Source organism: Acanthaster planci, unplaced genomic scaffold (assembly GCF_054643075.1).
Source record: "Acanthaster planci isolate LZ-2023a unplaced genomic scaffold, COTS_SCS Contig4, whole genome shotgun sequence".
Lineage (NCBI taxonomy): Eukaryota > Metazoa > Echinodermata > Asteroidea > Valvatida > Acanthasteridae > Acanthaster > Acanthaster planci.
Genome location: NW_028257628.1, coordinates 342,705 through 367,661, shown reverse-complemented (window position 1 = coordinate 367,661; position 24,957 = coordinate 342,705). Strand labels below are relative to the sequence as shown.

The following is a 24,957-nucleotide window of genomic DNA, read 5'->3' as shown; positions in this document are numbered from 1 at the left end:
TTCGAGGATGACTTGGACGAAGGTTGGACTGTCACGACCCCTGATCGCCACCATGAGCAGACAAAAAACGTCCAAGAGAAATTCGTTCAAGATGTACAGTCACTGGTGACCACAACTGAAGAGATGGGCAATCCATTTATGGAGGAGAGTATGGCTTGCTAAATCTCAATTCCAAAGCCATCATGCCAGAGGAAGTTGTACTTGCCACGAGGAGCGTTCATTCACTGGGGGAAGGCAAAATATTACCAATTCATGGAAGAGCGTTTAAATTCCAATTCGAAGTCAATTGGAGACACCATTTCCCGCAACAATCTGGCCATGTTTAGCAAGCCTGGTGTGGAGAAGACCAAAGCAGCGGGGAGACTGATGGAGCTGAAGAATGACAGGGCTCTGTTTTCAAGGTTGTACATTGCCAGTCAAACTAGAGAAGGTAATGTTGATGAATTCTTTAGGCATGAGAACCAATCTACTCCACCGTCATTGGCAACTGGAGGTCAGATGCGCCAGGGTGACAAACATTACCTTTTGGACTGTATCGAAGGAAATGTGACAACCAGTCATGGTACGTCCTTGGTGATTGATGTTAAAGTCCTCGATGGACCTGCTGTAGTTCACTTTCTGGTTCCTGGAACCTGTGGTACCTTCGAGGAGTATGCCCAGGAGGTCTTCCTACCATATGTTGTCAAGGAACTGCATAGTGTCAGACGAATTGATATTGTATGGGATGTGTATCTGTCCGAAAGCTTGAAAAACGCAACAAGAGAGAAGAGGGGCTGTGGCACTAGGCGTCGGGTTTCATCCTCCACAAGAATTCCAGGCAACTGGCCAGGATTTCTTCGGAACAATGAAAACAAGCAGGAGTTGTTTCAGTTTCTTGCACAGAGATGTGTGGAGTATGAAACTGCAGGTGACAAGACAATCTACAGCACGGTGAACAATCAAGTTAATGTTAATGACATGGCCCAGCAAGGACACAAGAAAGTGATGATCCGCACTGTGGACACGGATGTGGTGGTCATAGCAGTTAGTATATTCAAGGAGATTGGCCTGAAGGAGCTTTGGGTCGCTTTCGGGACTGGTAAGAACTACAGACACATTGCAGTACACCAGATAGTCAGTAACATTGGGGCAGAGAAGTCACAGGCACTGGCATTTTTCCATGCATTTACAGGCTGCGACACAGTGTCTTCTTCTCAAACCGTGGGAAGAAATCTGCTTGGCAGGCATGGCAGGTATATCCTGAGGCTACAGAGGCCTTCCAGGCACTGTGTTGGCAGCACCTGACGTACTGAAGACAGTCATCGAAATTCTGGGGCGATTCGTTGTCCTAATGTATGACCGCACCAATGAACTTCATGGTGTAGATGAGGCAAGGCGCTATCTCTTCTCCAAGAAGTCCAGGGAGATCGAAAATATTCCTCCAATGGCAGCAGCTCTATTAGAACACACAAAAAGAGCTGCATTCCAAGCAGGCCACATCTGGGGTCAATGCTTAGTTGCCAATCCAGCTGTTCCCTCACCAGGTGACTGGGGTTGGGAGAAGTGTGATGGACAATGGAAAGTTTTACGGACCATGCTTCCTGAGGCCACTAAAGCTTGTTACGAGCTGCTGAGCTGCAAGTGCAAGAAGACCTGCAAGGGGAACTGCAAGTGCTATGGGGCAAACCTCCAGTGCACTTCACTATGCGCTTGTGATGGACAGTGTTATGCGAATTGAGTTAACTGCGAGGTACAACAGTGCACGGCATTATGCCTTACAAACAAAAAAGGTGTGGCTATCTTGGATTTTAATATGGCAGATATCTGACAGCTATTCTTTCACTGGAATCCTTGATGGGGGTAGCCATTGGAATTGAGTTTCTATCTGTCTTAGATTCGAAGTTATAGACAATCAGGTTTACGGCGGCGGCCATCTTGGAATTCAATATGGCCAACACCAATGTTCAAAACAATTATTTTACTGGATTCCTTGACCCTGAAAATGGGGTATTAGCAACTGGAATTGCTTTTCAATATGCCTTAGTTTCGAAGTTATGGGCAACTAAGTTTAATACGGCGGCGATCTTGGAATCCAATATGGCCAACACCGGATGTGCAAAATAATGACTTGAGCGAATTCCTTGATCCTGAAAATGGGGGGTTAGACACTGAAATGGCATTTCTATCTGCCTTTGTTTAGAAGTTATAGGCATAAGTAGGACCAATATGACGTCCCTTTTTGAAATCCAGGGAAAGACTTTGATCAAAAGAAGTTTAGAGCTGGACGTGGGATTGATGTGTATTTCTTCGATTTCGGAAAGTAGTTCAATGAAAACGGGAAGTTTGTATTAATGAAATATACTTTCACTCTCATAGTTCCCCTGGGGTAAATACCCTGCGCCTTCATTTCAGGGGTTGTTTGACCCCGAAGAAACCCCATGCTCAAGGTTGGAAGGAGTCTCTCCCGATTGAGGAGACCAATGACATTTCATTAAATGTAATCCCTGGCCGGGGCATGGGGTTGAGCTATTTTATATCGATTTTAGAAATGTTTGCTGTACTTCATTGGTTTCCAGACTAAGAAATCCTCCTACGCGACAAAACGTTTATCACACCCTTTTTCACAGTCGAAATCTGCAACTGCCATGATTGAAATGTAGGCAACGGGGTCGTTTCAGTCCAGGGAAAGACTTTGATCAAAAAAAGTTTAGAGCTGGATGTGGGATTGATGTGTATTATTTCGATTTAGGGAAGTAGTTAAATGAAAACAGGATGTTTTTTATAATGACCCTCTAATTTCGCTCTCATAATTTCACTGGGGTAAAAACCCTGCGCCTTCATTTCAGGGGTTGTTTGACCCCGAAGAACCCCATGCCCCAGGTTTTCAGGGTTCACCCCTCCCCCGATTGAAGAGACCAATGACATCGTATTCAATGTAATCCCTGGCCGGTATAAGGGATTTAGGTATTTTATATCGATTTTAGAAAAGTTTTGCGTAATTCATTATTTTTTCCACTCTAGTTTCCAGATGAAGAAATCCTCCAACGAGGCAAAACGTTAGTCAATCCCGTTTTCACAGTGGAAATCTGCAATTTCCCTGTGTGAAATGTAGGCAACACTGTGGATTTAGTCCAGGGAAAGACTTTGATCAAAAGAAGTTTAGAGCTGGATGTGGGATTGATGTGTATTTCTTCGATTTCGGAAAGTAGTTCAATGAAAACGGGAAGTTTGTATTAATGAAATATACTTTTCCTCTCATAATTCCACTGGGGTAAAAACCCCGCGCCTTCATTTCAGGTGCTTGAGTCTAGCACCCTCTCCAAAGGACAGCAAGAGTATCCTGACCGAGTCAACACTTACTGGTTCTTTTAATAACCACACATCTTCTAAGAGACTGAGTCCATGCTGTACCCGCAAGCCTATTGTACTGTACATCTCATGACTTCACCATGCAAAGCTTCAAATCAACATGTATTGGAAACAGTTTGTTTTTTGTTCCTGTTGCACTCCATTGCCGTTAAGGCGAGTGCACCCGGAATGTCAAACGGTTACTTATTCGACGTTCGAATATGGAACAGTTACTTGTTCAACATTGAATGTCGAACGTCAAACGAGGAACCAACTTCACACCGCCTTAAAGAGCAAAACATTTTAAGAAATGTTCAATTTTGAAGGGCAAAAACCTAGTCATTTACAAAGAAAACACTGAAATTTTAAGTTTCAGACCAGTCTCATATGGTTTATGCGCAGGGTGTCAGGTGGCTTCCGTCGATTCATCTGATTTCCTGACAGTCGCTGATTCATCTGATTCATGCGATTGCAACATTCTTGCAATGACTGAAATAATGAAAAGGTGGAGGCAGGATGCAAAATATTTTCCTCTATTACATAGTAAACATCCATAAAGCTACTTACCGATTAGCTTGAGCAGATTTACCATCCTGAAACGCGGAAATGTGGGCGGCAAAAGCTTGTCCTTCCTCCATGGTTGAAGCATGTCAGGAGAGAATGTGACGAGTGCTGATCCGTGCGATTCCAAGTAGCAGAAATGCGCGTCTTGGCCCCGCCCCTCGATCAAGTGTTCTGTAAACACCGCTCTCTGAAGATCGCAATAAGTAGGACAGGCTCGTGTACTACAGTACTCACATTGTAGTAGAATGCTGCGCCTCTCTCTATTTACACACAAAAAAATAAAATATAAAAACACAGGCTCAATTCCCTGCAGTAATATCGAGGCATATATGCGTCAATACGTGTGAAGCTCAATTCTCGAATACAACCATACACGTTTTAATGGGGGTTGGGCTGGTACCCTAGCAAGACAGTTGAAATGTCGCATTTGCCACTGGAACCAGTGAATAGATCTATAAAGGGCGATTGGAGAGGTTATTGACAGCGTAGCCTACTTTTCAGCCGTTTATAATGTTTTAGCATTATCCGATGCGAACGTTGTGGGCGGAGCTTGAACATGCAAATATATTCCGAAGTAGTACATGTAAAGTAGGTATATCAACATGTACTGTACATGTGTGTGCAGTACAGTGTACAATGTACACATGTACATGTACAGTACATGTACATGTACATGTGCGCTGCATATGATATGCGCATGCCGCTTGCGCCCGGCCTCCTAGATCCTGCAGCTTATTTTCAGTCACGCATGCACGTGTTCTTTCCAAGTAATCGTCAGTTGCCCTCCTGAGTGATCCGCGGCTGGCCAAAATGTCTCAGAGAAGTAATATTTCCCCTAAAAATAAAAACGAAACGGAACGAGCTAAATATTCAGAAGAGTGGCACGGTTTCAACCTCCGAACTCAACGTTTTGGTGAAAGCAGAACCACAAATTTCACAGCCTTGGCCCAACTGAAAAGACAGCGAAAGCAGCGCAGCGATGTGACACATCCACATTGTCATATGCCCGACGTCAGACCCACTGCCAGTTCTACAGGCGTTACCAGAGCAGCTGAAGACTTTAGGGGACACCCAGCAGCTGCTGGTACCGGTAAGACCTAAAATTTGTTTTAATTAAAATCAAGTTAGACTAATCAACAATGCACAAGCTTCATACATTATCAGTCGCACTCGCAGTCTCATCAACCGTACACAGGCTTCATACGTATTGATGCTCCTCAACCATACACAGGCTTCATACGTATTGATGCTCCTCAACCATACACAGGCTTCATACGTATTGATGCCCATCAACCATACACAGGCTTCATACGTATTGATGCTCCTCAACCATACACAGGCTTCATACGTATTGATACCCATCAACCATACACAGGCTTCATACGTATTGATGCCCATCAACCATACACAGGCTTCATACGTATTGATGCCCATCAACCATACACGGGCTTCATACGTATTGATGCCCATCAACCATACACAGGCTTCATACGTATTGATGCCCATCAACCATACACAGGCTCCTCAACCATACACAGGCTTCATACGTATTGATGCCCATCAACCATACACAGGCTTCATACGTATTGATACCCATCAACCATACACAGGCTTCATACGTATTGATGCCCATCAACCATACACAGGCTTCATACGTATTGATGCCCATCAACCATACACAGGCTCCTCAACCATACACAGGCTTCATACGTATTGATGCCCATCAACCATACACAGGCTTCATACGTATTGATACCCATCAACCATACACAGGCTTCATACGTATTGATGCCCATCAACCATACACAGGCTTCATACGTATTGATGCCCATCAACCATACACAGGCTTCATACGTATTGATGCCCATCAACCATACACGGGCTTCATACGTATTGATGCCCATCAACCATACACAGGCTTCATACGTATTGATGCCCATCAACCATACACAGGCTTGGCACATAGATTTTTTTACGTAACAAAGGCGAAGTAAAATCAAGGTTCATTTTATTTTACTAATTGGCTTGTGTTTGCCCGTTTTGTTTAAATTTTCCTGCAGATGTGTTTAAGGATTTCCCCGAATGTTTACACATCATGGGCCTGAAGTGGATTTTGGTTGACTTTGATAATCAGGCCACAATCACTGCTGCTTCTCATGGCCAAGGCACATGTACAAGCATGAATGCTGTTTACAACTTTTCTTGTTAGCAATTTAACGTGGATAGTTGCAAACTGTGTCGATGAACACTTTTTTTTCAATTCTTAGATCACAGTTACACTGCTGCCTCAGCCGAGGACATGGTATGTGAATACCCTGTTGAAATAGTTTATTGTTAGTTTCTCACACATGTTTGAGATCTATAATGGTGCATTGATTTCCTTTGTTACCATCCCTAGTATTGTTGAAATACTGTGGTTATCACTGTTCTGCAACATGGGTTAATGTTCGAAGGGCAGCGACTACAGGCATCAATACATGTACCTAACTTTTGCATGAAACATAACTCTAACCTGTTAAATAAAAGTAAATAGAAATTCTGGACTTGCTCTTTATTTCTGCCTGCAAAGTTTGATCAGTTGACTAAAATAAAAAAAAGAGAATTGTTCTGCTTTCTTGTGGAAGCCTGCAAGTTTATTTACAGCTTAGCCTCCTTCAACAGCATAGTACTGTTATTATCATAAGGTCAAATAGGAAGTGACTACCTGTGAACCATGTATTGTCTCTCTCTTGTAATGCATAGTTATGACTATTTTGTCTCCAGTGCCCTTCGCTTGCAGACTTTTATAAAGTCCAAGATGACCTTCCGGATTTGCTTATTCCTGTGTTGGAGGAACTTGGACGCCTATCCAAAGCTCCATTGTTTCAGCACCAGCAACCATACCAACGAGTATTGAAGCAAATAGTGTCACCACTGATGAAGCTAGCAATGAATTTTGTGGCGTTGCTTTTTGGCCTAACCTGCCACAGAAGAAACACAGAGGAGTCTACTCAGTGGACATAGACCGTAAAAGTTGTTCCATCGGGGATTGTCGAAAACAAACAAAAACATATGGCAGATGAGTCCAGGCATATTTGCAGCGTTTTGTGAGCATGGTACATGTTCTTACCTAATCTCCTGGTATCCTTACTTCATAAAAAATGATCCATTGCTGGTGATTGTATAGACTTTTAATTTTTAACTGATGCTTCATGTATTCTGCTAAAGGACTGAAGTGCTAGGCTGCCAGCAAGTTTCCTATTCAGTGCCGGCAGCTGTATCTAAACAAATGCAAGATGTGTCAAATGGGATCATAGTATGTAGACCTGATGTTGTCATTAATGACCTTGGAGACAGTGCCACCATTACTTTCTGTTCTTGAAACAATTTTTAGTAAACATTTTTTAATTGCTCTTGCATGTTTCCTTTATCATATTTAATATCAGAGAAAAACATTGCGTCAGTGAATTGGACATTTTTCTTAAGTGTACTGTTGGATAAATTTGGAAAACATTCAGGATTTTTCATCATTGGGATGACCCATAATGCCCTGATAACCCCACCCACAAGAAAAAAGTGTTCATGCACTTGTGAGTTATGGTGTGCTGTTACTGTTGTGGGTATTGAATTAGGTTGAAGTAGAGATGCATTGTTTTAAAGGTCACTTGACTTTTGATGAATCAGACTTTTCAATAAGTACAACAATTAGTGTTCAGTATCATGTGCTCTTCACCTAACTGGTGTGTTTTTCCTTTTTGTGTTTTGCTGTGTTTTTTTCATTATTTAAAAATGTTACCATTTCAGGCATTTGCTACAGTTTTGAGATCATGGAGCGGTTTGAATCTCCAAATGTTCCATTCACTCTGTTACTTACCCGTTTTGCAACTAGTGAGTCCACACTTTTTTAAAAGTTTAACCACAGTTAGGGAACATGGGTGACAAAAAATTTCGCTACAGTGTCGCTGTAATGAATTATCTTAGATAGGTGTTTGTGTATCTTTGCACTCTTCTCAATGTGTGATTTGTCATTTATTCAAACTTTTATTTATTTACAACAGTTGCAGGTATGCAAATGGGATTGACGCTTAGTGCTCTGCCAATAAATAGGAATTATCAAACTTGACAGAATGTATTTAAGCAACATCAACAAAGAATGGAATACATATTTGTCTACAGACTGTTTTAAATTTGAGGCTTTTTCTTTCGACTTACATCATATTATTGGTCAGGAATATGACCTGACATGGAATATAAAAATACTTTTTAGCTTAAAAGCAAAGATGCATTGGAATAACCCTCAAAATACCTTTTAGCAACAAAGTAATGCACTTTGTAGGTCCGTCCTGTTCTTAGAGAAATTGATTGCAGCTGCCCAAAGAGAAATTCCTTGCAGGTTTGTTTCCCATGACTACTGTAGGTGTTTAGACCATCTATGTCAAAGGATGGAAGTGGTTGGGGGGGGGGTTATTTCAATAAGAAAGTTGTGTTAGAGACTTATAGATTGTGCAGTGCTAATATGAATTTAATGGATTCTTCATCCAGTAAGTTTCAGAGTTTTCCAACAGCTGTTCTTATTGTAGAATATTCTTAAAATTGACAAGTTCTGTGCTGAATTTTGCACATAGATGTCACTCTGTAATAGTTAATCACAGGTGTTAACGCACAAACTTTTTGCACTCTTTTTATTTTGTTTCTATATTTTTCAGCTCCTGCAGTCGTTATGTATGACAATGCTTGCCACTTGCACTCATATTGTCTTAACCGAGAACCTCGCCATTTTCGAAACACAAAGTTCCTCATCGACAGTTTGCACTGGCCTTATCATACAGGTAATTGTTGTGCTTGTCCGTAGTACAGATTACCTCGAGAAGTTTAATTTGTTAAAGTTTAGCTGTATTTGTTTTTGATTTTGTCGAATGTTCCTTGAAAATACCACTTCAACAGAACTATGAAGTGCTGTGATAATTGTGATGGTTTTATTTAGTTGTCTTGCCCGACATCAAATGTAACTTTTACTCATCTGACATTTGTCTTTCTTTCTCTTTGTGCATTTTCAGCATGTTCAAGTGGATATAGACTTGATGCTTACCCACAGTATAAGATGCTGAACAGTCAAGTTGCAGAGCAAATGAATGCAAGTCTCCAGCGTATCAAGGTGCAGATTTCATACATGAAACAGGACAACTTTCTTTGGCATTGTCGAGTATTCGTGTGGTGGAGAAACTCAAAAAAACTGAGTCCAAAGTAAAAGAAGTTTACCTTCTGTATCAAAGTCTAGTCCACCTGAAATTTGTCAATGTTGTTAATGATGGAGGGTTAAGAAAATCTGGCAAATTTAAATTGCATGCATTAGCAACAATTTCTACAGACACGATTTGTAAAGCTGAACCAGCAAACAAATGCAAACCTAATTTTTGGATTCCAAAAACTAAGTTCACTATGGAGATGTTGCCATATGAATATTGCCCAATTTTCCTTTCCATGGTTATACTCTTCTCTCTCATCACTTTAAGAAGAACCCGAAAGTATGTGCCATGCTGCTGTAAATTGATTGCTTGAAATGGCTGTGGAATGAATTTCTTTTCAACTTGATGTTGATTCATCTTTTCACTACTCTTCGGTATATCCAAAATGCATGTACAGCGTAGTTGAAATTCTCTTTAAGTTATGTAATATGGCAAGTGCACATTTGAGACAAGTGAGCATTGTTGCTGAGATGTTAATCTAAAATAATGCATTTAGATGACTTGCTTAAATTTGGAATCTCACATTTTCTCCGTCAAACATTTCATACAAAGCAGTTCCATGACGTCCAGATTTGAAACGTTTTGATCCTGATATACATTAAATAATATACCCAAAGACTAAAAAAATGCGAAATGATATTAGCCACTTCTATTTTACTATGAGGACTGGAAAAATTTATGGGGTTGTGGTGGGATAATTGCATTCCGAAATGATATTTGAGTTTGAAAGTCAAAACTAGATGAAAATTGTATGTTTACAACATCGTTCCTCGGCAATTCGTCTTAAAAGCCTCATCCGGTGATGTCACCGAGGAAGTCACTATGCCATTCCCTGATCCCTAAAATTTATCCGCCGTCCAAGGACGACCACATGACAGGTTCACAGTCATTAGCTTCATCGGGGAAAATGCTTTTTGAAATGTTTCCATTGTCGGGAGTTTAATGCAGTGCATCTTTTGATGAATTGGTCAAAGAAGGCGGACATCAAGTCTGCAAAACATTTTACTGCACTACTTAATGACCTCAAAATCAAAAATCCTATTCACGTTTTGTATTAAGAAACTGAAAGACTACGAACCAATGTGGATATGTGTCAAAACCCTATTATTGTTATTGTTGTTGTTCAGTAAATATGTATACCATTGAGGTCATATTCATTTTCCACATGTACCTATTTTGCCACATACTCAAACAATGCTAGCTATTTCCGTTCTCGTATGACTTTGTCAAGGAGAATAGTTTGAGAAGGAAATGGAGGAACAATGTTGTGTGGGCACACCTTGAGCTATGGCTTCTGTCAGTACATGTACAACTTCACCACATGTAGGAATTTATCCAAATTGTTTGGGAACTTTCTTGTGCTTATAAATCAAACCACTGCCAGCTAGTTTGCAAACCCATTTTACGTTTGCTGCTTTCGTGTTTAAATGACAGGATATACATGCTGTTCTCAGAATAATAAACACATTGTGCTTCTTAATATCCATTGTGTTATTTGTTTTCTTTAAACTGTTTCGAGTAGTCCCTTATCAACTTGTGCCGGGCCAGAGATTAGGACGGTTCATATTTTGATTACTCAGTGTGTATCACAAGTTGTACATGTATATTTTAATTTGTAAAAATGTTTTTTTCGGTCTTAAGACCACAAGGTTAATCACAATCACGGTGCATTGAACAACATGAAGGTATGACCTAAAAAGTGAGCTCTTTTTAGTGGGCAGTACGCTTGGGATTTCCCCATTGTCACTTAGTTCAGTTTAATGTTTCTTGGGAACTCTGCATGTGAGCAGAGCGTGGATTGGGGCAGGCACTCTGCTTGTATTTAGCCTGTAGTCATGACAAGCGTAAAGAGCGATTCAAAAATCAATGATTTCTTACATTGATTACGCAAACATAAAACAAAAATCCCCTTCCCGATTTCGATAAAAATCGACCAAATTAATTAATTGATTTAAAAAATGACAAAATGGTCACAGTAAACTGCAGCTTATGATTCTGAAAATCAGAGCTCTATTCATAGATGCAGTGGTCGCAATCGAGCATGTGACTTCACTGAGCCCGGAGAGTCGGCCTGGGTATTGACTTTGTGGTTTCAAAATGGTCAGGGGCACAGGCTCTCAAGCTAGTCCCAGAGAAGGCGGTATTGATGAGGGCGCTCTTTCCGGCAAGCGGAGTCTCTGTTGCCTGCACTGTTGCAATTCTAGGAAATTATCGTCCACACATTGACGCTTAAAAATTACTTCTACAAATGTTTCAAAAAGAGGGGTTCGTATTTATCGAGATACTGTTGAGTTGTGTAAGTATTTAGCCCAGGATTATCTGTGTGGATTCAGGGGCAACCATCTGGAGGAAAAGTAGAAAAAAATGTGATTGAAAATTAGTCAAGAGAGCCTGAAAAAATGAGGATTGTCGTTTGAGAAATGGCTGCGGAGACACTTTGGTAACATTCACATTGGGGGGCCGAGGTCAATTTTGATAGATAATTTAAAAATTCACTCGTTAACCTAATAAAAATGGAAAACCAAATGCAACCTGAAGGACCAGACAAGGCTTTTTTTAGATGCCTCAGGGAGTTCGGTTGCCTTTTACATGGGGCTCTAAAATTTAATGGTTTTGCATTTTTGTAATGGAGCCTGAATTAGTTCAGTGCATCCCTTCATGCAACTTTGCTTCCCTGGTTCACAAACGAGCAGTAAACGAATGTGCTGCAATCTCATCGCTGCCAAACAAATTGATAATCCGGACCAAAGTGGCTCTTTCCAACCGATGATGGGGTGTTTCCGCTCCTATGCATTATAAACGGTTTAATTTAATTAACAGAATGCATGAGGAGCTGCTTAGCCTGTACCCCTTCGGACCATCGCGCACAGTTCTTTCAAAACTTGAATTTCGAACATCCGTAGCCCAAACCAATATCATACATCAAGATTAATACACGGTCCATTTTTAATCGCGTAATAGTGTAACGCAAAGAGTGTGGGTGAAATTTGTAAATGCAAGCATTTGGCAAAACGCACAACGAAGAAACTTTTGACAAACGTTCAGGGTTAAATCGGGAAAATTATAACAAAAATTATGTTTTCTTCGATATTTGTCCAAGTATTTGAATTACTTTGTTCATTTCTACATGGCCAAAAACATTCGGTTACATTTTTCCCCATGGTTCAAGATTTGAAGCATGCCGTTTTTTTTCTTATGCCGTTAAGCCTGCAACTGTTCCAAGTCTGCAGTTTGTCGGTTGATTCCTGACAATCCGTAAATGCATACAATTTAATCTGCAAATGTAATAAAAATTAACAGACTTGAAAATCCCCCAATTAGGTTAGGAAAAATCTCTCAAAATTTTCACTTATCGACGTTATTAACGGTTCGCCATTTCGATGATCTCAACACATATCTTATGGCACTTCAAGATCTCTGCAGTCATTTTTTATTTATTGTAATTTCAAATAAAGGTTTACAATATCGAAGTGTACAAATTACGATTTACACCCAATTAAACAAGGAAATCGTTACCATGCGAGAGCTAGACCTAAACAGAGTGCACCAATGAATGTTTATTTGAAATCAGACAAAACCAAGCCCTGCCAATTGAGCTCGACGCAAGAATTCGCATATCAATGACATTCAATATTTCTACAATTGAAACGAGACTAGATGTACTACGGCGATAACGTTAACTTGAATGTGTCTGTCAGAACCGCTGTGAAGCTGTTTTGGAAGTCATTTACAACAAATTAAATTCATGAAGTACTCGTGATATAGACGGCCTATAGTTGTTTCCTGACCAATGCAAACAATAAAATTTCCTAATTTGGAGGAATAAAATCAGATAAAAAGATAATTTTTATTGCTCAAATCAGAATTCGGCCAAGAAGCAAAAAGGATCTGAAAATCATCATTAAATGGGAGACTTGTGGAATAGACGTCGATCGGGTATCCAGGGATAGGGACACTGGAAACTGGATAAATATAAGGGGTAGTGAATTATGCGGAAAAGCCTCGACTTTCTGACAACAAACACGACGAGCAATCTTGAAATACAAAATTACTATCAACATTATGATGCGGTGATTGGGATGTTTCTGTGTCAAATTAATATTAGCGACATTGAAATAAAAGTATTTAGACCAAAACCGTAAGACGGAGCTCTGAAAGTGCCATTGGTTGTCTTCATCCCGCAGTCTCAAGGTGTTTTTACCCAACTTCGATGATGTTGTCATTCCGTGAAACTATCTCTATATGTCGTCATCAAACTTTTAGGGTTTTGCAGTTGAGGACCTCTTTACAATTAAGTCAGATGGAAATTTTGTAGCTCCGTACGAAAGCCACAGAGTGCCATCTTAATAAAATATTCAAATTGCTAAGTATCATTTTAAAAAATTTGTTACCATTAACTACATTTTCACATGTGCGTTTGTTCGAGAGATTCTCCAGTTTGTTCCTGTAAGATCTCTAAGCAGACACGTTTATTCCATTTCCCATTGAGAAATGAATCGAAAGCTCTAAGTGTATGTGACAGTTAAAATTGAAAATGTTTGCCTGAGCAACATACTTCTTTTTAAAAATGTAACAAATGGTTCATACCCTGACATAGAAACAAGGCTTGTATAAATCAAAACGAACTGGAGAAAGCGTGTCCCGAACAAACATAATTTAAACAAATAATATAATTTACTTTTAGAAAGTTTCACAAAAGCAAAAAGGCTTTCTTTTATTTGGGTCTTATTAGAAAAACAAATACCTGTGTCATGATTTTACTGCTTCGCGTTTGTCAAGATTCCCAGGGGTAATATTTAACTTCTTGTAGGCCTACCTACTCTATTCCAGGTTAGAATGCGTTCTGTATCTTGTCGACCCTGGAATAGGTTTCTCTGGTAAGAGTTGAAGAGAGTTGGGAGTTTCGGAGGAGTCACTTGATCATCCACCATGGGCACCTTCTGGACGACAATAAGTTTCCTTTAAAATGTTATAATAGCCATTAGAAATTGAAAAAAAAGAGAAAGGAATTACGGACGTCATTTGTGCACAAACCGTATGGGACTGGTCTGAATAAATCTGTCTTCTAAATAAACGACTTGCATTTTTTCCTCCTAACAAGTCAATGTTGGGAACAAAAACTGGTTAAAAATTTGGCTACAACAATTCCGAAGCTGAAATAATTTCAATCAATTTTTTTTCCATAAGAGTCTCGTAGGCTTATAACTGTGCACCGAGCATCAAGTGTTGCCTGTACATTTATATTGAACTCTCTTCCGGCTCCGTAGCCTACCGATTGGACCGCAACGACCTGTTTGTTGTTGTTTTTTTTTTTAAAAGAGCGACGATATTTGTCGTTCTACAATGATTTCCGAATACGTCCAGACAGACGCATCACACCACTAGTATGGCTGATCCGGCATCTGGGTTTATCATCGTTGTAGATAACGGTGTGTGCACGATTCAAAAGTTTCAACACTTGGTGGTGGGGCTGTAAAAGTTCAAGTATGAAATGTATATGTACAACACAAAATGTATCCCGTAATTCTCACCGGATCTAAACCGATCATCACTAGGACAGTGTCATATAACTTGTATTAACGGGCCTGTGCATGGTACGTGATGTGCATGCAGAGTTACACTAGCAATTGAAGGGATTTGGGGTTCGAGATATCACGTAAGCGGTTAATGCTCGTTGTACAGTTCAATGACTAAAGAACACTGTTTATACAAGGTTCTGCTTGGAAAGCGAAATTAATTTTATTCATGATAACATGTTCCTGTTACAAGGACCTCTCTCACGAATGCACACACTTTTATGCAACTGTATTCGCAAATTTTTGTACTTGTTTTATGTATCCAACCTAGCACATCTACTTCTTTCTCTCACCCATGATGCGTAGGCCTACAATCATGTTTGTAAAGCTGGCAATGTTTCCCTTTTCTCTTGAACATTATCTTGTTACATACCCGCTATTATACAATAAATAATACGTCAATACAAGTTAATTATTAAGTAACGTTGGAAGCCGACACTGTAAAAATAACCTTTTAAGTGGTTTACTGTTGATTATTGGCATTTCAAAGGTAAAATTAACAAAAGAGAATTGACACGTGTATCCAACCAACGATATGCCTTGTTCTTATCAAAAGAAAATTCTAAGAGCTGCCAGCATTATGTATCACCCTTTAATCAAAGCACTGGTTACTGTCATTTCCAGCTGCACTGTTTACCCTTCCTGAAATTAAGTACTGTTCTATTTTTATGACGAAATCTCGTCACAGGTTCACTATTCCATTCTGATGTTAGGACATTTGCATGAACAATTTACTGAAGGCAATTCGTGACTGTTCATGTTGGCCTAATTTTATGAAATAATCATTGGCTGCTGTACATTACTTGTTGAAAATACATCAACAAAACAGTGATGAGGAAAATTCGCAATACGTGTTTGCATACAAAGGATTATTAAGCGAACACCCATCCCCAGAATTCCTGAAAACTTTACTTAAACTTTGCTTTCCCTTCGATTTAATTTTTTCCAATAAGTTTCATGGGAGGCTGCAAATGCATTTACACATTCTTCAAACCACTGTATCTAATGTTACAATTACATAACGAACATAACAATATTATATAGTGTGGCATTATCAATTAAGGGACGGACTGGGTGCCGACATCATGAGAAAGATGGAGGATCCTTCTCCGCATAACCTTTCCATAGGGTCCGGGTGTCAGCTGATGAAGTCCATCCTAATAACAGCAACAAACCAAACCAGAAAACAAACACCACATGTATAAAACTGCCACTTCCCCAATAACATGATACAGGCCCAAAACGGGTCTTCCTTAGTTATTTCGAGGACTGCTTAATAGTCGGAGCATTTGTCTCATCAATTTTACCGGAGCAAAACCAAGGTTTTTGATAATAACATATTCTCATTTTCAAGAATGATTGAATTTTGTATACCCCTGCAGTATCCAGGTCTCCCTTCCTGTGGACATACAACTGGATAACAGACATCAAAGTTCCACTCAGAATCGTGTCATTTCCTTTAATGCCAAAAAATGCCATCCCGTGCTGTTTGTCACGTAAATCCTACTTATTTCTTCATCCATCTTCACCACTATACAAACTAAGTACTCACATTTAGAAAGGCCTCCATGTATGCAAGAACATGCAAACCGCAATCATGCAGGTTTTCCTGCTGCAGCACCTGATGAAAAAAAGAAGAGAATTTTTAGCTAACACAACATGTGATATTTGTTGAGGTTGTGGGTCAAGGACGTCTATAAACAAGGAACAAAGTGAAATCAACAATATCCAAAAAATCACAATCTGCTACTGATCAGCAGGATTATGCAGAAGTTTAATGGAACTTCGCACTTTGATTAACCAAGTGTAGTTGAAGTGTTTAATTGTAATGCGCCCCTAACTTATCACATAAATGAAATCATGCCGACTGTTAAGATAATGCTGTTCACAGACAAACCAAGTACAACAGATGACTCCAAAACAGAATAATTTAAGATTCCCAATGAACACTACTTTATTTCTTAAACCAAAACCATGAATACCTTGTCAATAATAAGGGCCGATCGGATACCTATAGCTCAGCAAGCATGCTTGGATCAACCACATTCATTATTCACCCTACACTGACCGCAACACTACGTTCCATGTTTCTTTCAAAATCTAATATATGGAGCAGTTTAGTTATGAAAGGAACTATAAAAAAATAAAACAATGGGCAGTGTATTTTGTAACAACCGTGTGCTTATATTTTTAGAAATGTGGATGTAACTGCAACAGATAAATCTTACCTCACAGACCTCCAACTCCAAGCTGTAATTAAATGACTTTCAAGCACACCGAGCAATCTGATTCATGTATCTGGAGAAGTGATGAATCAAAGAATTATATACATGAAAAACCTACAAGATAATTGGATTCTGGAAAAAAAAAAGATCCAACAGCGCAAATGGAGTAGTTTCTCTAACAGAGTGCAGACAGTCTTGTCTAACAATTCGTATGACAACTTAATCAAATCAGATCTTCAGACAGAGGTACATTATGTTATTTTGTCTGGGCAAAAGTAAACGGAGAATTGAGTTGATTCTCAAAGCCAATCAAAATCTGGAAAACTTTTATGACGTATAAAGTATGACTGTGTGGTGAACCTAAGTCGAATTTTGTGTAAAGTTCATGTGAGCATGATATACAATGCTGGTGTGTAGTCCCAACAGCTGAAGTTGTACTGGCTTGAAAGTAGTGGTTATAAAAAAATTTTTGGGTTTATTTAAGTGTGAAATTACGGTTCAATATACACCGACAAATCACAAACATTTGTCATGCATGCATTTTCAGGATAAATGAGAAACAGTTAAGTTAATTAGAACTAACTAAAAAAATTAATACTTTCAAATTTAGACAGCAAGTGCCATATGCCTTTGTGGGACAATGCAACTGTGATACATAATACTCAGATAAAATACCGTTGTCATGTTTCTAAACAGTTTAATAAAGGCTTTCATTAAGTTCCACTCTCATACATTACCTAGTGGTGGTCTGATGGATCTCTTGATACACTTGCTGACCCAGATGCCCCTGCAGAGAGTCAAGGATCAGCATCCTGCATTGGAAAACCAGCAAAGACATTACACAGTTCTCATCAAACACTTTGGTAGTAGGAAACTTGTCTATATCGATTAACTGCTTTTCAGGATACATGAAGAATTATTTGTAATTTCTGACAAAACATTTAAACATATAAAAATAAATGAGAGTAACCCAAGTGGATTGCTTATTGCTCTCACGTTTTCCTCTGGTCTCAAATAAAGTGGCATATTCAACTGTCAAAAGACTGTATTAACAAGAAAAAACTTGCATCTTAACTTTCAGTAAGTTGCATTCGATCAACTGATAATTACTGGAAAATAACTTGTGCATACTGGTTCTCATGCTGAAACAATTTCTTTTCACTGGAAAAATAGCAGGTGGTAGCAGAAAGTGCATAATTTGACCGAAGCATTCCAGCTCTAGGCCAAAAATAAAATGCTTATGATTATGGTTTCCCAGCCCACCCTACTTTTTAAATACCTGTGAAAAGGGCAGTCATTCATCATGTGATAGTCATTTTTATTTGAATAATGGTCTTCTGCAGATATTTCATGATGTAAGTTTAATGAAGCATATTCCTAGATATGAAAAAAATGCTAATTGTCATTTCAATGTTAGTAAACATCCAATGAAGAAACAGAACTCTCCATCTGCAGTATCACCATATGAAATCATTATTTTTAATGCATGAATACAAAATTTTGTTGTCTTAATCTTATTTATCTTATTAACCCAAATATTGTATTCGTGAACTCTAAGTACAAATCGCATCAGAAAGAACACAATAATTTGCTGATTTCTCAAATTAACCAGTGTCGGGAAAATATTGCCTCTCTTGTACAGGGCCTTAAATTCAATTATAAAACCATGTGAGCCATTTTACATTCAAGAGGTACAGGCACAATTGCAGATTACAGGCTCAGAAGACTTTTTTTTTGGGGGGGGGTAATTTTACCGTTTGTTGGTAAAAAACCTAAGTGAAAATGTTGCGATACCTGGCTACATGGTATTTAGGTTTAATGGTTTCTGGCTAGCACACGCCAAACAGAGCTATTAGCAATTGGGAAAACCCGACAACATACAGCTGGATAGCTCTGTTGGTAGAATAATACTGGATAGTATTTCAGAGGTTGTAGGCTTATATCCCATTTACAATTCCCCCAAACTTAATCAAGATGCTTTTTTGGTGTACAGGTGATTGACATTGATTCCCCCAACAGCGCCTCGGGAAACCTATAGTTATATTATTACACATATATTACTCAAAGAATTGTTGCATGATGATAAATTGTATCAGTGTATTCATGCTTATTTCAATGACCAATTCAATCAGTAAATTCACCTGAATATGCTCCCATTCTGGCTGTGGCTGCCGCCTCTGACCGTAATGTGTGACTGATGATGTCCTTTGGATTACAGCCTGAGATAACCATTGACCCGTCCGTTGTCATGTGCATGAAAGCACATGATGACGGTATATTATCATTGAATTCACTCAAATACTGCGGAGAGAACAGATTGCATTACGATGTTGCACTAAAAGGGTACAAATTGAAAGGAGGTGATAATTAATTAGTATCAAGAAGTGAAAGTAAGTTATTAACACATCATGAAGTTAGTTTTGATAGCCTTTCGGGTGTGATTTTGCACACTTGTGGATGGAAGGTTAGCAGTAGTTTTTCTTGTTTTCAGAGCTATTTCCTTTTCCCATCTTTTTTTTAAGGGGGAAAATTATTCTACATTTTACTTTTTGTTTAGTATGGATGGTAAACAAATGTGCTTTCACTTCAGGAATTAGAGCTGCTGTAAATGATGACTAGTTATACCAGGTAACCAAGCAATCAACAAACACAAACACAATTCTGGCGATAGGAATATTCTAATATTTACCATGATAGTTTGATCCAAATAAGTTACTAGGACGCTGTATTGCAGCCTCTTTGAATCTTCCAATCACAAATGGGTCCTCCACAAAAGTTCCCATTGAAAGCTGGACCTTAAATGTAAAACATCAAACATGAGAAAAAAGAATATTCTGATAAACTCACTGCAACTTGATGCATTTTGTTACAATTAGGAACGGCGGAAAAATACATACCACCCCTTTCAAGAACTCCCTGGTTTAGCCTCATTGTGACAAATGAAGACACTGATGCTCCCATTGTAGATACCCATTTTGAAGCCTGCAAGAAATTGATATACCACTCTATGTTAAAATCTAAAAATCATATTACATGATTCCACAAAAGCTATTCCTCACCAAAACCGTGCTAATTAATATCACAACTGATGATTTGCAGGTGGTCTTACGCGAGCAGTATAACCATGTTCAAATTTTACTCTTAAAAACCATATCTCACTAATCGGTTGGAAGGTATTTGTCCTTTAACAAGTGTTATAACAGAACTCCCACAAATTAGTTGCATAAGTGGAATTTAATGTTTAGAAATTCACATTTCTGTATTTTCAGTCGTGGATTTTAATGTGTGCTGAGTTTGGGGATGGAGTTGATGTCTCGGGATTGTGTTGGGACAGGATCTCACGTAAAGGGCAGAATTCTCAACAAGTAGTTGAGGTTTTTTCCTTATATTCATTAAAAAGAAAGATGCCGAGAAGTTTGTGATGACATTTATCAGTAACATGAAAGTGTGTCACTTTGTATATGTTGAATGAGGTTTGAAAACAATATGAAGTTCTGAAAAAAAAAGACAAATTATGTATATTATCACGAAGAAATTCTACGAACGTGTAATGAAACCACTGACATCTAAGGAGAGGCTGTGGTTTTAAACACATGCAGTCCTTGAAAAGGAAACTAAAGGAAAAGCTGATGTAACTAAATTTATTTTTGGGAAGACACCAAGGACGTGGAAGCAAATAAAAAGAAGGAGTAGGTGATGGGGAGGGGTGGATACAAACTTAGATCACAGATTGAACATTTCAGATTTAGTCTTCAGGTTTCAAGCTTTGCAGTGGCTGTAAACTTCTATGTAGATAGCCAACACGTGTGTGGTTGTGAATCAATCAATGTAACTCAAGCGATTTTATCTTAAAAAGGAGAAAATAACAATATGAATTGGGATCTACATGAATGAGTTTTGAATTGAAATACGTACACTCCTAATTTAGGAAGCATAAGTGATTAAAGCCATGATGTTAGCATATGATCGTGGAGAAATTTTCTTTATGTGATGCTGATCTTTTCAAATCATTCCAATAGTGTCAAAGCCATGTAATCATTAGGTTGGAAGAAATTGATACTTCAACCCTATTTTGTCAACAGATTTATAGACACTTATAAGGGACTTTTCTGAGTGCATGTACATGTACAATAAGTCCGACCATGGTAGAACACATATTTATTAAAAGGAGATTATTTAATGTGTACGAAGTGATAATGGGACGGGGTACAGCAGATGGTTGGCATCTGCTGAATTATCTGTAGCAGGAAAAGTCATCTTTTTATTAACCAAAAATAAACAACACCTGAGTGGTAACAGGATCTTATCAGCAACTGTTTATTACTGTTTAGTAACAAACCACAGCATTCAACAATTATTATCGCTTGACTAGACACAATAGAATGTATGCGTGTGTGGTTTTCTCAAGACAAGTGGACTGTCAGAAAGAAAATCTCAGTAGGCCTTAGCTCAGAAACTGAATTACACACCTTCAATCGCTACAGTTGGTCAAGGCGCAGGAATGTTCAAGCAGATTGACACATGAGTTTGTGAAGTTGCCTTGGACACAGTTACCAACAATTTAATACTTGTCTGTGCTTGAAAGGGTCACCATCTCTGCTGATTAGAGACACAATGAAATCATGTTATCTGACTCAGAGATAGAGAGGACAGTACTTGCCAGGTTTCAGCCTCTTCGTATGGAGGGTCATCAAACAGTGGGCAAATTATCTGGGGTAAAAGGGGGGTGTACAGTTTCATGGGCTTATTAATCTGTCCCCAAGAGGAGGGCAACTCACAATAAAAAGGGACTGGATAGAGTGAAAAAGGGGCTTACTGTTTATGCCTGCCTGCTGGCACGAAAGAATGTGTCTTAATACTCCATGTAGCTCGTACTTTACAGCATCTTTTCTTGTCATTCATTCAAAACGTTTTGGTCTTCCATGATCAGACCATCAGACCCACTCAGTAGGTCAATAAAGATATCATGTTTTTTTTCTGTAGTGTCTGCAATACATTTGGGCTGAAGGATTTTTCGACAAGTAAGTATGTACGTTTCATCAGAATATGACAGAATGATATCCACTGAAAAAATTTCATGTGTTAAAAGCTATAATTGTGTTGTTCCTGGATGCACAGCACTAGTAGCAATCATCTAAACATTGGATTAAGACAGCACAGTTTAATGAAACTTCATTCAATCTAGCTTTTCCATAATCCATTTTGTTCGAGTTTGTTTCCCTGGGTACCATCCAGAAATGTTAATGAGACTTCCCCAAAATTTGCTCGAGACTTCCGATGTGAAACTAGGCTTAACAATTTCAAGACAAGTTCATTTTATATTCTTTGAATTCAGAACAGTAATTTCGTGGACTATTGATACATTAATTAAAGTCTACTTTAATCAATCATTATGGGTTAAAAGGATCTTCGGCCACTTATGACCATTTCAAAAATAAACCTGCATTGATCCATTGACTAAAGGAATGTTCTCAGCAGCGTAATGGCTTGCATCTTAATATAATATCTTCTTGTTAAGGACTCAGCTGACATATCAAAAAACTATGATGAACTGCAACCTTAAATTTATTTTAGAGAGTACTCGGTCAAGTACTTTTATCCTAAAAAGTTAATTTTAATCAAACAGTGATGGTCTGAAGTCATTATGTTGCTTTGTAATCTTACTTTATGCATGTACCTTAAAATGCCGATGTACTTTAGCTTTGTTCACTCCTAACTAGTTAAATATTTGGTAGGGAAGTTGGTTCTCAAAAAGTACTCGACTACATCACTGCCACAGAGCAAAGCAGGACAAAGCACCAAGACCAGGGTCTTACATGTAGGAATGACAAGGTCACACCTATCACTCAGAACTTACAAAACCCATTCGAGGACTGTGAGTGAGTCATGATCAATAACTGAAACTTACATGCTTAAAAGAGTAACTTTTGGGCAATCAATAACTAAAGCTCTGTAGACAACAACAACAACAACAGTGTTCCTTCATATCCCTTCTCAAACTATTCTCCTTGAAATAAGGAAAGGAGTGAACATAATTGCGATTCTGTCTATCCACTGGTGTTGTTCCCCTGTACATTCATGCAAGTATCATTACTTTTAAATTTAATGTTGCACTCCCTGAATCTCCTATAATAAGGGGTGTTATCAATCAACTCTTGCATACTTGGATTAATATTTGCAGATTGCATTTGTCTTCTGATGACCTAACTTAGCAGCTTGTACCAAAGTAAATGTGCATTGTATATGGGTGAATGTCATATTCATTATTGTAATTTATTAAATAACGTTATTCAATCTTATCACTTTCATTTCTGGTATGGTCCTTTTATGTTTTCATTGCTGAACTATATGTCTGTGCTATATTCTTTGAAACATTTGTAACAATGATATGTCCTTCTAATGTGTAGATGTTACAACTGCTGATCAATATGTCTAAATTATTATTTTTTTTAATTAGAAAGGAAGGCCTTTATGGTTCACATTAAATTGGTTTTCCCTTACCTGTCATTTGCTAGTGGCTTTATTACTTTGTACAGTCCTTGTGTAAAGTTGTATTTGCCACATACAAGTTGATAAGCGTGGCCCGACAAGGAGTGGGTCCACGATGTATTGTTAGGAAAAGACAGGCTATTATCATTGGACTGAGTTGAAGACACAAATCAGTTCTTAATTTACCGTTTTATTGTGCAAGTTGTTTCAGTTTAATCTGACCATGATTTGAATGTTCTTATTGTTTGTTTCTTGTTTGTGTGTCCTCAGTCCCCCTAGTACATGTACATGTTTGTTTACCCAGATGTTCAGGTGTCTGTTTATTTGTGTTGTATTTGATGTTTGTTAGTATGTTTGTCTGCGGTTTATTGTTTGTCTTTTTTTCATTAGTCACTTCACCTGTGTTCCCCTGGGTAATTAATCTCCTCCACACCTACAACATCTTATTGCCTGGTTTACCGTCATTCTCCCTTAGAGTTTTTGTGTAGTCTTGTTTTTCTTGTCAACTGATTTATTTATGTGTATTCTCCATTAATTTACACATGTACATACATATCTGTTATTTACTATCTAGTATTTTTGTTTATAATGTTCTTTATTTGAGTTCATTCATTTCCATTCCTGTAACTGGTGGTATTTCTGCTGTTTGATGTGGCTAATAAATAACCAAATAAAAAAAACAAATAAACAAATAAATAGGCAGAGGGAAGACTAGCGGAAAGACGAGTGGACTGACTGACCATGAAACATTTTGGGGGTGATTATAAATTTATATAGAGTGGGATGCAGGCTGGGTGGTATAGCTTCCTTAAAGTTGTGGTCAGGCTTGTGGTTGTAAAATTACAGCCTTGGAGTCTTGCGGAGTTGGACAGTGCTTGGAAATGGACCACAACCAGGAACTCCATTGAGATCTTCATTTCAAGACATTAAACATACGTAGGATCAAGGAGTGAGTGACCAATTACTAATATGACTAATTCTGGGCTTACACTTGTTTTTAGTTGTGTTAATATCACGTATTTCTGAATTACATCAACATATTAACATCTCTATTCCTTCAGAAGGGCAGCTGATAATAAATAATGCTTGAATAACTTGTTGACGCTTTTTGATGCTATTGACGCCAGCATGACCGAGGCAGGTAGAGCGATTTAATGTCATCAACCTTTACACACGCAAGTAGTGTCAAAAAAGCGAAGGTTCAGTAGCCAAGGGAACGTTTCAAAAGGCGACGGAGGCTGGGGTTAAAATGAATAAATCCCTGTTAGCAATAGGTATTACTTACAACGAGTTGTCTCCCGTGGTTTAGGCTTTGCATCACAACGACGTAGCTCGGGCTCCGAGTCAGATTGATCAGCTTCTTCTTTTTTTGATGAATTGGAAAGCGATCCATTCATGTCATCCATGACATCGACACGAGAAATAAAGCAGGGCCACAAAAAAGGTGTTACGTAGGGCCTAATTGGATACATTACTCCAACTGATTCGTTCCCACAGACTGAATTAAGCTCAAGAACCAAAACAAAAAAAACCTAGTGCAGCACCAACGCG

General features: G+C 38.6%; 1 protein-coding gene and 2 long non-coding RNA genes across 7 annotated transcripts in view; 1 reads left to right on the top strand and 2 right to left on the bottom strand.

Annotated features, from left to right (window-relative positions):
- The window catches only part of LOC147795582 (uncharacterized), a 32,892-nt gene extending 28,739 nt beyond the window's left edge, over positions 1-4,153 (bottom strand). For both annotated transcript variants that reach the window (XR_015423743.1, XM_087131637.1), the window contains exon 1: positions 3,895-4,153. Coding sequence is in view for 1 of the 2 variants with exons in the window: in XM_087131637.1 (XP_086987763.1) it covers positions 3,895-3,965 (71 nt within the window). In the remaining variant the exon portion in view is untranslated. The remainder of the gene's footprint in view (positions 1-3,894) is intronic.
- A 124-nt stretch (positions 4,154-4,277) lies between these two features.
- Positions 4,278-10,596, top strand: LOC147795581 (uncharacterized). 3 transcript variants are annotated; one of them, XR_015423751.1, is made up of 6 exons: positions 4,278-4,981; positions 6,159-6,193; positions 6,655-6,986; positions 7,675-7,758; positions 8,577-8,699; positions 8,928-10,596. It is a non-coding gene; the product is annotated as an uncharacterized LOC147795581 (long non-coding RNA). The 3 variants fall into 3 exon arrangements; XR_015423752.1 differs by lacking the exon at positions 6,159-6,193 and having other exon boundaries at positions 4,279-4,981; XR_015423750.1 differs by lacking the exon at positions 4,278-4,981 and having other exon boundaries at positions 5,405-6,986.
- A 4,234-nt stretch (positions 10,597-14,830) lies between these two features.
- On the bottom strand, positions 14,831-24,844 carry LOC147795580 (uncharacterized). Of its 2 annotated transcripts, XR_015423762.1 has the most exons (6): positions 19,607-19,683; positions 19,059-19,218; positions 17,655-17,729; positions 16,921-16,990; positions 16,245-16,313; positions 14,831-15,849 (listed from the first exon to the last, which is right to left on the bottom strand). It is a non-coding gene; the product is annotated as an uncharacterized LOC147795580 (long non-coding RNA). The 2 variants fall into 2 exon arrangements; XR_015423761.1 differs by lacking the exons at positions 19,059-19,218; positions 19,607-19,683 and adding an exon at positions 24,692-24,844.
- Between the last annotated feature and the right edge of the window lie 113 nt (positions 24,845-24,957).